At 43.5% G+C, this 13,836-nt stretch overlaps 1 protein-coding gene across 5 annotated transcripts in view; it reads left to right on the forward strand.

Annotated features, from left to right (window-relative positions):
- Positions 1–5,340: 5,340 nt before the first annotated feature.
- The window catches only part of AKT1 (AKT serine/threonine kinase 1), a 106,216-nt gene continuing 97,720 nt past the window's right edge, over positions 5,341–13,836 (forward strand). Inside the window, exons 1-3 of one of the 5 annotated variants that reach the window (XM_039538266.1) lie at positions 5,341–5,757; positions 8,256–8,304; positions 12,268–12,432. In XM_039538266.1, coding sequence (XP_039394200.1) covers positions 12,387–12,432 — 46 coding nt within the window. In that variant the 5' untranslated portion in view covers positions 5,341–5,757; positions 8,256–8,304; positions 12,268–12,386. Of the gene's footprint in view, positions 5,758–5,915; positions 6,011–6,213; positions 6,232–8,255; positions 8,305–12,267; positions 12,433–13,836 lie in introns of those variants that run through there. The other 4 variants (XM_039538267.1, XM_039538265.1, XM_039538268.1 and 1 more) reach the window with 4 other exon arrangements.

Here is a 13,836-nt window from a genome sequence, read left to right on the forward strand (position 1 = left end):
AGAAACAAAAAATACGTCAGTTGCATTTTCACAGAATCATGTTTCAGAACACAGCTGCACTAAAACTCTTATAAATTATTGCAGTATAGTTAGCAATGGTTCAAAACACTGCAATACAATAATTTTAAAGTCAAATGTTGTGGGACATTATTATCGCAGAGTCAATATTACTTAGTGACTGGAACAGAGCATTGAGAGTCTGGATTCCGGACTCCATTCCTTCAACCATTCCATTGCCACTGATTCCCTAAGCAAACTGGGACATGCCACTTAACCTTTCTGTGCCTTAGTTTACCTGTTCTTAAAAGGGATATTAAAATACCTCATTGAGGTACTGTGGTGCCTATCTAACTAATTAATATTTATAAGACACATTGGAAATCTTGCACTAAAGGCACTGTACGACTGCAAATCATTATTGTTTTATAATATTTGATAATAGATGGCACTATCAAGGTATTTTAAATGTCCATAGATCTAAGGATCTGTTCAATCCAATTTAAGATCATTGGAAATCACTGTACCTTAACAATTAACTTCATTACCTTAAAACCCAACTAGAAGCGTAATAATGATGAGAAAATGTTTAAACCCCTTTCCTGCAAGTGGATTGGGCCTTAGATTGTAAACTCCTTCTTAGATTACGTTGTAAACCTTGAGGCATGACTGTGTTTTAACAGCACCAACGGAATGGGGCATTACTAATGATTGGGCCATCTGTGCAATTCTGTAACATAAATATTAAATAATAATAACTCTCTTGTTATGGGACTTCCAAAGAATTCAGCTGGTATAATCAGATGTCTCCTCCAAAATTAATTTATGGGAAGCAGCATAATCTAGTGGTTTCGGCAGGGGAACATGCATAATAAGACTTGAGTTCTATTTTCAATGCAACCACTGTTTTACTATGTGATCATGAGAAAATTACTTACATACATGCTTACAGTATCAGGGTGTAACTTGAAGCATGTGAGTAGATCCACTGACTTCAGATTTGTCACCCAAAAGGATAGCTCTGATGTGAAGTACTGTCCCACATTGATGCGTCAATAGAAGACATTTTAGAACAAACGGATAAATTAAACAATGATAGTCAGCAAGACCAGACAGTATTCACCCAAGAGTTCTGAAGGAATTCAGATATGACATTGCACAACTACTAACTGTGGTATGTAACCTATCACTGAAAAAAGCCTCTGTACCAGATGACTGGAAGGTAGCTAACATAACACCAATTTTTAAAACGGGGTCCAAAGATGATCCTGGCAATTACAGGCTGGTGAGCCTAACTTCAGTTCTGGGCAAATTGGTAGACACTATAGCAAAGAACAGAATAATCAGACACATAGGTGAACGCTATTTGTTGAAGAAGAGTCAACATGGCTTTTGTAAAGGTAAGCCATACCTCACCAATCTATTAGAATTCTTTGAGGTTGTCAACAAACATGTGGATAAGGGTGAGCCAGTCAATATAGGGTACTTGGATTTTAAGAAAGCCTTTGACAAAGTCTCTCACTAAAGACTGTTAAGGAAACTAAGTATTCGTGGGATAATAGGAAAGGTCCTCTCATGGCAGCTTTCGAGATCCATGGATCCTATCACAACATATGGTGTACCTCATCCAGTGCACTACATGCCATAATAACTATGTGGGTGAAACCAGACAATCACTACACTCTTGAATGAACTCACACAGGAAAATGATAAAAGAGCAAAACACCCTATCACCTGTGGGTGAACACTTTTCACAAAGCAATCACTCTATATCTGACCTTTCAGTCCTCATCCTCAAAGGAAACCTGCACAACACTTTCAAAAGATGAGCCTGGGAGCTTAAATTCATAATTTTGCTAGACACTAAAAATCGTGATCTTAATAAAGACACTGGATTTATGGCTTATTACGGTATAATAATCTATAACTCTCTAACCCTCTCTTTGTGTCCCATGACTGCAGAGATGGTAATCTGCCCATCTACCTTGAATGGTCACTTACAAAATGTGCTAACCACTTATGCTAACCAATCTGTTCCACCTTGCATTTCATTCTGAAGCTGGGAGTTTCTGTCCTAGAGCTGAAGAAGAGCTCTGTGTGGCTCGAAAGCTTGTCTCTCTCACCTACAGAAGTTAGTCTAATAAAAAATATTACCTCACCCACCTTGTCTTTCTTGGGCAACAACATGACAGAGGAAATTCAACACTGATAAGTGCAAAGTAATTAATGATGGAAAAAATAATCCAAACTACACATAGATAATGCTGGGTTCTAAATTTGCTGTTACCATGCAAGAAAAAGATCATGGAGCCACTGTGGATAGTTCTCTGAAAACTTCAGCTCATTGTGCAAGCAGCGATCAAAATGCTAACAGAATGTTAAGAACTATTAGGAAAGGGATGGAAGACAGAAAATACCATAACTCTATTGTATAAACCCATGCTGCACCCATTCTTTGAATACTGTGTCCAGTTCTTGCTGCCCCATTTGAAAAAGGATATAGTGGAACTAAAAAAGGTTCAGAGAAGGGCAACAAAGATGATGAAGGGTATGGAAAGGCTTCCATTGGAGGAGAAACTAAAAAGATTAGGGCTGTTCATCTTAGAAAAGAGATGACTAAAGGAAGGTGTGATAGAGATCTATAAAATCATGAATGGTGTGGAAAAAAGGGAATAGAGAAGTGTTATTTACCTTTTCCTACAATACAAAAACCAGGGGTCACTCAGTGAAATGAATAGGCAGCAGGTTTAATATAAACAAGAGGACGTACTTTGTCACACAATTCATAGTCAACCTGTGGAACTCACTGCCATGGGAAGTTGTCATGGCCAAAAATATGTGGGTTCAAAAAAGAACTAGGTAACTACATGGATGATAGGTCCATCAATGGCTATTAGCCATGATGTTCAGGGATGAAACCCTATGCTTGGGGTGACCCTAAACCTCTGACTGCCAGAAGCTGAGAGGGAAAAATGGGCGGATCACTCCAACTCCTCTGCTCTGTACATTCTTCCTGAAGCTCTGGCCACTGTTGGTGACAGGATACTGGGCTAGATGGACAGTTGGTTTGAGCCAGCATGGCAGTTCTTCGTATTTGTAGGAACAGAGTCTTAATCTACACCAGTCCCTCTGCTTTGAGCCATACCATGCTACTCACTTTTGTAAAGTGCTTTGAGATTCTCAGATAAGTGCAAAGCACAAATTTCACCACGAATCAAGGGAGAATTTGAATCAGCCTATTTGGCAATAGATCCTGACTCATTTCATTCTATCTGCTCAGTAACATGCTCTTGCAGCTAAAAGACTAATTCTAATGGAATGGGAAAATCTCTCTTTCCCAGACACACTTCAGTGGAGTACATAGTTCTTGCAAGTATAGTTGAGGCTCCAGATCTGCAATTTGATCTATAGACCACCACTGTGTATGCATGAAGCCCCCTTGATTTCAATGGATGATTCCTCACGTGTGTATATTTGCATGTCTGAATCCTAAATATGAAAAAGTCAAGTCTGTGAGGTGAAACAAGCAATCACCTTAATGAATAACATTTTTTTTTGGTGAAGAGCATGCAGGAGGGGAATGAGGATATCAAAATCCTCCCTACACCATTTAGGGATTACTGCTGCTACTCTGTTTCATTTAGGATATTTGTAATGTGTTTATTTATTACTCTCCCTAGTCATTATACTTCTGTGTCTCTTGTATTTGTCTCTCTCCCTGATCTGTAACTCAAAATTGACCATACTTCCGGCTGATGTCTGTCTATATGCTGTCTTCACTCTTTTTTTAATTGTGCTGCCGATCCCAAACATAAAAAATCATGAGTCACGCCCCCTCCAAAATCATGAGATTGGCTTCAAATTCATCCAATTTTTGAAAAATTCTGAACAGAATTTTTTTTTAGTTGACTTCTGCGTTTTGAGCTCTTGAATCACATTTTCAGGCCTATCTCCAGAATCAGGCTAAAAAAATTTACTTTTTAAAAAAACAAAAATTGAGATTCTCACATTACCAAATGAATCTAAGAGTTGGAGCTTTACTGAACACATCAAAGACTGGAAGAGTTGGCCACACAGCTTCTAGTGTTATTTGCATTGTGGTAACACATTAACTGCAGAGGACCGCATTGTGCTAGGCACTGTACAAAGATAACAAAAAAAACCCAAAGTCTCCAAAAGCTCCCAATCTAAGTCTGGATAGTTTCCCTCTTCTGTCACTGTGTGTTTGTCTTGCAGTTTGCCTGGAGCGGGGTGGAAAGGGCAGGGCCGGCTCCAGACCCCAGCACGCCAAGCGCGCGCGTGGGGCGGCATTTTAACGGGAGGGCGGCAGGCGGGTCCGGCGGACCTTCCGCAGTCATGCCTGCGGGAGGTCCAACGGAGCTGCGGGACGACCGGACCTCCCGCAGGCATGACTGCGGCGGGTGCGCTGGTCCCGCGGCTCGTGTGGACCTCCCGCAGGCATGACTGCGGAAGCTCCACCGTAGGCGCGGGACCAGCGGCATGTCTGCGGGAGGTCCCGCGAAGGCGCGGGACCGGCGCCTGGCAGCGCGAGCAGCGCAGCGCGCCGCCCTGCTTGGGGCGGCGGAATTCGTAGAGCCGCCCCTGGGACAGGGCCAGCTTTAGGAAGTGCGGGGCCCAATTCGAACAGTTTCTATGGGGCCCCGGCAGGGATGACTAAAAAAACAAACAAACAAAAAAACACATGTAAAAAAACCACATGGGGCTTGTACTCATCTGGGGGCGCTCCGAGTCTTCGGCGGCACTTCGGCGGCGGGTCCTTCACTCACTCCAGGTCTTCGGCGGCACTGAAGGACCCGTCGCTGAAGTGCCAACGAAGACCCAAAGCACCGCCAGGGGAGTAAAAATTAAAAAGGCTCCTCTAGCCAGGGAAGGGATTCTCACTGGGCGCCAGGCCTGATTTGAGGGAACTGGTGGAATAGGCCTAAAGCCGGCCCTGGGGATGAGGGTTGAGAGGGGGGTCTCGAGCTGTGACTCGAGCTAATAAGGCTGGACTCTGGTCCCATCCATGTGCGTGTGTGAGCTGAGATCTCCTTTTAGTAAAACACCAGTGTGAGTGGAAAGCAGCCCTAGTTACCAGGCTAAGGAAATCTGCGGGCACGAAGCCAGCAGAGTTCCCCATTCCTCCTGCAGCACGCAGAACACACACCTTGTATTGTCGAACCGCAGAGTGTGTGAGTGTGAGTGTGTGCGGGGGGAGGAGGGGACACAAGCGCTTCTGGAGCTGCAGAGACCCCCCCAGCCCAGCCGGGCTGGCTCTGCAGAGGAGTGATTCCGCGGGCGGTAGGACCCCGCAGGCATCGCCGAGGCCAGACAGCGGCTCCCCCAGCCTGTGTGTGTGTGAGAGGCGGAGAGGAGGGAAGAGGCGAGCGCAGGCTGGCGGAGCCGGGAGCGGCTGCAGCAGCCCAGCCTGAAGCGAGCGCGGCGGGTGGGGGGTGGCAGGGGCAGCAGCAACGAGCGCGGGGCCCGGCCGCCCCCTCTGCTCCCGGAGGCTGCCCAGCTCCTGAGCGGCCCCAGCCAGCCCAGCCCAGCCCCGCTCCGCGCAGCGCAGACGGGGGTCCGGCCGGCCGGCAGGCGCGCTCCATGGGCTGACTCCCCGCGCCAGGGGGCGGAGGAGCGGCCGGGGATGGTGAGCAGGAGGCTGCGCTAGCCCGCTTAGGCCCTAGCGCCGGAGCCGGAGGAGAATCCGCCCGCGGCCAACCCCCATCGCCGCCTCTCCTAGGGCTTCTCCGCTGCAGGCGTGTAAGTGCCCCGCTCCCCGGGCGCGGCGGGAGGTAGCGCCGGGGCCTGCTCCGCCCGGCCAGCCGGGGCCGGCCCCTGGCGCATTGCGCGGGGCGCACGCCGGGGATGGGGATGGGGATGGGGATGGGGACGGGGGGCTGGTGTGTGCGGCTCCCCCGGCGCGCACAGCGACCCGCCTGGGCCTCGGCTGGGGGTTAGCGCGCTGCAGCGGCGGCGGCGGCGCCCCGCCGGGGTTAGCCCGCAGGGAGGAGAGGTGAGGGCCCCCTCCAACTTACTCCCTTTCTTCGCTCTGCCTAGGGGCGGGGGGTTAGGGCTTTGCTAACAGGAAGCTGCTGGCTGGCTGTGCTGGGAATCAGCACATGAAAGTGTTTGTGAGTGAAGCTTCTGGGGTCTCCCACCAGCGGAACGAGCTCTGGGCTGGATCCAGCCTGGGATCTCCTTCCTGGAGCCCCCCGCCTGCCCCCAAATGCATGGGTAGGAGCTAGGTTGGCGCTCTCTTCGAGCCTTGCTGGTTGGCGTCCTTGGCAAACAGGAGCCCTTTGGTTTTCACGAGCCTTTGTGTGTCGGCGGATATTGCCATGTTTTTAAGGCTGTTGACTGCTTATAATAGGTTTCTAAGTCTCCCCCAAAGTTATGACTCAATTTAGGGTAGAACTGTAACCAACATAATCAAGTTGGTTCCCCCCGCCCCCCGCCAACTTCTGTAATGACTGAATTGTTCCTTGGAGACTTCTAGCACTTTCACCTCACTTCAACTTCACTGAAAAACACTGTGTGTATGTGGGTGTTTCCTTAATCTGACCTGTGTATTTTGGACTTGTTTATCATAACCAATATGGAGATTCATTAGAAGTTTTGATATGCTGCCATTGGTACTCATGTGGTTGTAGCCTTGTTAACATTTTTTGCTTAGATGAAGTTTAACTGTATTTACTTCCCTTTCCCAATATATAAGAAGCAAATACCTGAGTTGGTTTGTTTGTCTTTACATTATTAAATGAACATACATTTTAAAATGCAGTTTTTAAGGGGAGTTGCTGGATTAAGTATACCATAATATTTGTTTACAAATGAAAAATGTGTTGTGTGTAGATTACTTTATGTAGCTGTTAATTTCATAGTGACAGCCAGGATATTTAACATGACACAATGGTATGTATGGAATTAAAGACTTTGCCACTACCTTTCACTTTTTGAATAGGTGGGCTTTCGTTGTTTTGCAAATATTGTACACAAATTCTTGAAAGTATGCAGTCACTAATTAAAAGTGTTGTCCCAATTTATTATGTAGTACCTAGAGTTCTAGCATTCACTTGCAAGTTAATATTTGCTAGAAGTAATTTAGTTGAGAATTAAATGGATTTATGACTTGTTTTATCTTTACAAAGGATGGAGCAAACTGTTTGTTTACAAATGTGTTCCCTCTGATTCCATTGTACAGTCTCCTGACTCCATATGCTCATATAATTTAAAGCTTGTACGAGAATTTTATAAACTATACATTGGCTTGTTTCTCACTTGAAGGGCATAATAAAAATGTAGGGGTTCAGGAGAAGCTGTCCCCCTTCTGCAGCCACAGTCAGTTTTTTACCCTGCTTAAGAGTTTTTCCACACTACAACCAGAACCAGAGAGAAGAGAGCTAAATTTGTGTAGCCCTCCCACCCCACACCTTTAACAGAATTATCACCCCATCTGTTGGTTCTTAGACCATTAAAGACATGAGAGCAGTAAGCTTTGCAAATTGCAGCTCGGAAGTCTAGATTCAGTTTATGGAGTCACAGAAAATAGGACATGTGTTTTACAGTTTTCTTTTGCTCTCAACTTGTGATTACACTGTAGCTTGCAATATTTGGAAAAGCTTTTCCAAGCCTTATCATAAGCTCCATGTATAATGATGACAAAATACCTGTTTTGACATGGTGGTGGCTTCAGTGGAACATCTAGACTAATGGAGAACATCAGTAATCACATGCAACTGATGGCCCACAACAGGATTTTCAAAATTAAGCTGAGAGATAAAGCTGGTTGTTCATTTTCTGCTTCCTTGAAAATTAGTCATTAGGGTTTGATGGCTTCTACCTCCCCACATCTGCCACGGGTATAGAGCCTGTGAACACAGTGGAATCAGTGGTTCTTCTTATAGAAATGATGGTGGAATTTGTGGGGCTCTAACACACAAGTCAAGGCAGAGATAAAAGGCTGAGGCTGGAGGATTTGTTACTGCTTGGACCTACCTGTTGTATTAATTTAGATGGAATAAATGGGGCAAAGGTTTTAACACAACCTAGTCACTGTCCAACATTAAACAGTATTAAGTGAGGTCCAGGGTTTGATGTACAGAGACCTCAGCCTGCTTAGCACCATGGCAAACACACCATTATAAATCCTTTTAACAAAGATGAATAAAAGAACGAAAAACAGTTTCAGACTTTAACAGCAGCACCAGCAACAACAGCTCCAGTTCATCTGGACTAATTTCTTCTCTTTTCCCCCAAAGGACAGTTATTACCATCTTTGTGACCACCCAAGAGACTGCCAAACAAGGGGTTAGTTTGTTTTCCCTTCTAAAACTTTCTACAGCTAAAGGGAAAGGGAACAAGGGATGTTGTTAAAATGAAACCCTAATACTTTACCTTTCAGATGCTTTCATTGAGGATAGGGCACTGCCTACAGAGTCTGCTGCTTCCCTTAGGCTGCCATTGTGACTGCAGAGTGGTGGTATTTCCCTCAACTCTGTTACCAAGATCCCAGTATGTTCCCCCTGAGCGTGACCTGGTTCCACAGGAAATGAAGACAAAATAAAATCTCTTCCTGAGCAGGAGAGTGCTCCCTGTAAGAGGAGAACAGGTGCATCTCTTAATTTTGTAGGTGGCTCCTACAACAGGGAAGGGACACATTTGAAAGACAGTAAAAGAGAGCACCCTGATTAGGCAACTTCTTGTTTTAAGAGGCTGCCCCAAATATATTGAGTATAGCTCTGCTTTCTACCTTCTCTATTGGAAGATTAGTTTGGGTGGTTCCTTAAGACAGCTTTCATTATGCTAGTACATAAGGAGGTGATGTATCTTTCTAAAATTAATAGCATACTGAATTTTCACAACTTTATTTTATGCACGTACTTATCAACTATTCCCTACATTGGTAGAATAATCAGCAGTGAGACAAAAGGTATTAATTATTTATATAATTAATTATTTATTGTATTTTAATCTGTCTGAATGAGTAGTACAGGTGGTATTTTGATACTGAATAAGGTGTCATAGAAACAAATCTTTTTTTTTTTTTTAAAGAGAGCGGAAGGAAGAATTGTTCATCTGCAGCTCCTGCTATCACTCAGTCACATGCAGATACAGTCTAGACAAGCAAGCCATAGTCACCTCAGATAACTTCTGTTTACTGGGAACCATTCCTAAAGTTACTTAATGAGCCTTATGATCATCCATTTTTTCAGCCTGTGCAAAAGGCAAACCTTCCATTTGTCCATATCCACTAATGCATAGATCCACCCAGCAGAGCTGACTTCCTCTCCCTGTGTGAGATCTTTGTGCTACCATTGTGTCTTTCAAAAAACACCTCTCTCTTGGCCTGTTGAATTGCACTGGATATAATTTGGATGTGCAATTAAAATTGCACCAGGTATAGTGAGGTTATGCTAGATACAGCTTTATGTCCAACTGCACTGTGGACTGTTGGGACAGTGGTAAGACATCCCACTGTCCCGTGTTATGAATTGAAGATATTTGAAATGAGTTTGCTGTCACTAACACACACACACACACACACACACCTCTGCATAGCTGAATAAAGAATATAAGGCCAGACTCTGGCCTCTTCTCCATGGTGGTATAAAGGGTAATAGGGGCCCTCTTAATTCTTTGTGCCATAGTGCCACTTCAGTGCACAGAGCCACTATGTTATCTCCCCCTCTCCCCAAAGAGGCTGGGAAGGAGCAAGGATGTGCCTGGCAGTGTATAGTTACGCCAGCATATTGGAGAGGGTATGTTGTATAGAATATCAGGGTTGGAAGGCATCTCATGAGGTCATCTAGTCCAACCCCCTGCTCAAAGCAGGACCAATCCCCAACTAAATCATCCCAACCAGGGCTTTGTCAAGCGTGACCTTAAAAACCTCCAAGGAAGGAGATTCCACCACCTCCCTAGTTAACCCATTCCAGTGCTTCACCACCCTCCTAGTGAAAAAGTTTTTCCTAATATCCAGCCTAAACCTCCCCCACTGCAACTTGTACTAAGTTCATGCTGCCACTCCCTCTCTGGAACAGGAGGCAGAATGACTCCCAAATCATGATCTCTCTTCTGGGCTATTTCAGGGGTAGCAGAGTAAGATGCTGCTACTTACCCTGGGCAAATAGACAATCAAGCCCATAATAAATAAGGTGGTGCTATGCAAATGGGTAGGTTTGTGAATCCAGATGGATGTGGAGTAACCTAGCCTGACTAGACTCCAGCAACCTTTTTGTCATTGTCTTTTATTTCTTCTAATCAGGGGATTAGCCTTCCTACTAATTAGTTATTTTGCTTTCAACTTTCTCTTTCACCAAGTGACCCTGGAAGAGGGGTTGGCTGCTTATTTCCATTGTTTTAAATTCAGCGTGTGGGTATGATGTACAGTACCCTGACCTGTTGTGGCATAGTGTTATACCAATAAGTAATGTGTGTTACCTTTCACACAGCAATTCCATTTTCAGACTTTAGCTGTGATAATCATAGGGTTTTTATTCAACACTTTGCAGATAGCTCAATATTTGAGAGAAGGCTTTAAATGAGGTCTGTTCTCCCATTGATGTCAGTAGGTGTGCCGGAATAACAGCCCATAATGTTTGTCCAGTCTTATCTTAACTACATGTCAAAAGGTGCTTCTCCTAAGATAACTTCTTGGTGAAACTCATCTCCATTTTATAACATATAATTCTCCTATACTTGTCTGCGACGTTAAGAAATTCCTACATGTCCATGTTCCAGTACCAGATTTTTGTATTTTCCCTCCCCTAGGCAAATCTCAGGCTTGTTTCTTAGAGTTGATAAATAGACGAAGTGAGAAATGGCAGATTACTAACTCGGAAAAACAGTGAATTATTTATTTATTTGAGAAATACAGGGTGTAACTTCTAAAGATTTAGAACTCTGATAACTGGTGAAAGTTCATAGAAATACAAATAGGGATCTGACCTCATTTCTCTCACAACTCATCCCACTCAAAATTGCACAGTTTATATTTACAGTGATTGATATAACTCAGATTTAACTTCATTAGACAGAAGCTCTGGCTGGCTCAGGGTACCTCCCATCTCTATCAGATCTTCAGTCCTAGTTCAGGTTCATAATGACCAGAGGTTGTTACCATCAGTGATCCTCTCAGTGGATAACATGAAATTAGTTGACCTTAGTCCAGGTCTTAATGGACCGCTATCCCCATCATGACTGGTATGTTTGTTGCCAGTCCAAGTAGAGATGTCATGGACTGAATAGGCATAAAGGTGTGGTCCCTTCAGAAGAAGAGTGATGTAGTGATAAATGCCAGTGTACTGAGTTGAGTGGCAGAGGGAGGTGTGTCTAGTGGATGGAGGGCAGGAGGGGCTTGTTTTACTATCTTCACCATTATCTGGAATTTGGCATAAACTACATTTGAATGATACTACTCCCCTGTTATACCGAACTAGGTAAAGTTGCCGATACCTCTGAGGACAGAGAAATTTATAAAAAGAAATCTGAAATTGGCAAGGTGGGCAGAAAATAACTAACAAAATCAGATTCAGTTTGGAAGATAATACAAGGTTATAGTTCTGGAAAGAAAGGATTTTCAGTGAGGGAGTGAAACCTGGAAAACAGACCTACTGGTGATAGTGGAGAGCAAACAGAGAAATATAACAGGGAAGACCAAGGAACACAGTTTGGGGCTGCATAAGCAGAGGCCTCAATCAATAAGAGCAAGGGATGTAGGGGCTGATTTATGACAAGAGAAAGTTAAAGTATTTTACTCAAGATACTGTATGCTCATTTAAGAGGGGAGTTGAATTGCTTAGCGAGGTCAAGGGGATAGGTCTGGGAGTAATGGGATGAATTTAAGGGGGAAAACTGAAGTGGAATATTAGGAAAATCTTCCTGACACTGAGATGCATTAGGCTGTAGAAGTCTCCCAAAGGAAGTGGTGGAAGCTTCCCTGCTGAGGGATATTAAAACTAGATTGGATAAAATTACTGTTGGGGGGTAGTTTTCATTGGTGGGGAGATGGAAGAGACCTGGATTAAGTCTTGCAGTCCATGTCTAATGTAGGGTTCGTACTGACATTGCTGTATCTGTTGAGTGAATAGGCAGAACTTCTTCAAACATTCACTTTGCAACCCCATTCTTCCCCCAAATAAAAATATGTCTGAAGAACAAATCCCTCATTTAGACTTTGTAATCAAAACAGCTATATAAACTACCTTCTGTTGTGTTCCTTACTGCACATATGTGAAATGCTGCAAAACATTTTTTTTTTAATATTTCTAGAAATAGCTGAAAGAGAGAGGAAAGAAGCCCTTTCCGTGGCCCGTTCTGCTGGAATCTAGACATAACAGTGGGGGGATCTTTCAGCAGAAACTCTTTTTTCAAGAGACATTCCTGGCATTATGAATGAAGTAGCAATAGTGAAGGAAGGATGGCTTCACAAGCGAGGTAAGTGTCTTTTCCTTCCCATTTAAAGGAACACTGTCCGTTTTGGTCAACCAACAAATTGGCTTGGTCTCACCTTTAACAGCATACCTTTAAATAGCTCTTCCTTGTTTTTCTCTCTTCAAATCCGATCCTTCCTAATGGTAAATATCCATAGGAAAGATGTATGACTTTCCACGAGGCATGTAAGACTCTGTGAAATGTGTGTATTATGTTTTTCTCAGAAAACTCAGTATCTCCACTATTTGGTTTGAAAATTATGTTAATAGAAAAAAAAAAGGTTCCTTAAAATAGAGAGTTGAAAGTTGGACTATTACAAAGGTGGGACAATTTATTTTGTCTCTATGGTAGGGGTTCTCAAACTCAGGGTCGTGTGGTTATTACATGGGAGGGTCACAAGCTGTCAACCTCCACCACAAGCCCTGCTTTGCCTCCAGCATTTATAATAGACTCGTAGACTTTAAGGTCAGAAGGGACCATTATGATCTTCTAGTCTGACCTCCTGCACAACACAGTCCACAGAATCTCACCCACCCATTCCTGTAACAACCCCCTGACCTAGGTCTGAGTTATTGAAGTCCTCAACTTGTGGTTTAATGGTGTTAAATATATTTAAAAGTATTTTTTAATTTATAAGGGGGGGGGTCACACTCAGAGGCTTGCTATATGAAAGGGGTCACCAGTAAAAAAAGTTTGAGAGCCACTGCTCTGTGGTATCATTTTAAATGTAGATAACTTATCTATAGCTGTTCTATCTGTGAGCATGTGTCCCCAGAAAATATAATTGTCTCAAGGTGAATCTTCATTTGGACAGCAAGGGATACAATGATTATTAGCTGTGCTATGATCCCACAGTAGATTTACTAGTGAATGCACTCTTTGGTGGTTGTTTTTTAAACCCTACCCTACTCATTGTACCCAAGAGGTAAGCAGTAGCATTAATTTTGCACACATGTACATCTGTTTTAACACTGATAAAATAAAACTTTAATAAAGTCCTTCTGTATGAGAGGTGGGGCAGAGAGAGCTGAAATATAACTGACACAGTAATTGTATGTTCCTCTATCCTGTTGCATTACTAGATATTCCCCCAGTCCCTCAAGGTCTTGCTAAGAGTAAGTGAAATTTTACTGTATGCTTTTTTCCTTAGGAACAGTGTTGTTATGCTATCAGGTATTTGGCTTACCTGTTTTTTTGTACTATACTGTTGCTTCCTGGAAAGGAGAGAACAACATTAGGCACTCTTTATAATCTCATAATTTGTTGTAGACAACAACAGATTTTGTATCCTCCAGCTTGCTGCTTCTGCAGACTCAGGATTTTTCTGGAAAGTTTGCAACAACAAAGTAATGTAACCTGAAGGTGCAAAGGTACAGAATAATTTTGGGGGGAAGAAGATGGCATTCC

This window comes from Mauremys reevesii, linkage group 4, assembly GCF_016161935.1.
Source record: "Mauremys reevesii isolate NIE-2019 linkage group 4, ASM1616193v1, whole genome shotgun sequence".
In the NCBI taxonomy this organism is placed as follows: domain Eukaryota; kingdom Metazoa; phylum Chordata; order Testudines; family Geoemydidae; genus Mauremys; species Mauremys reevesii.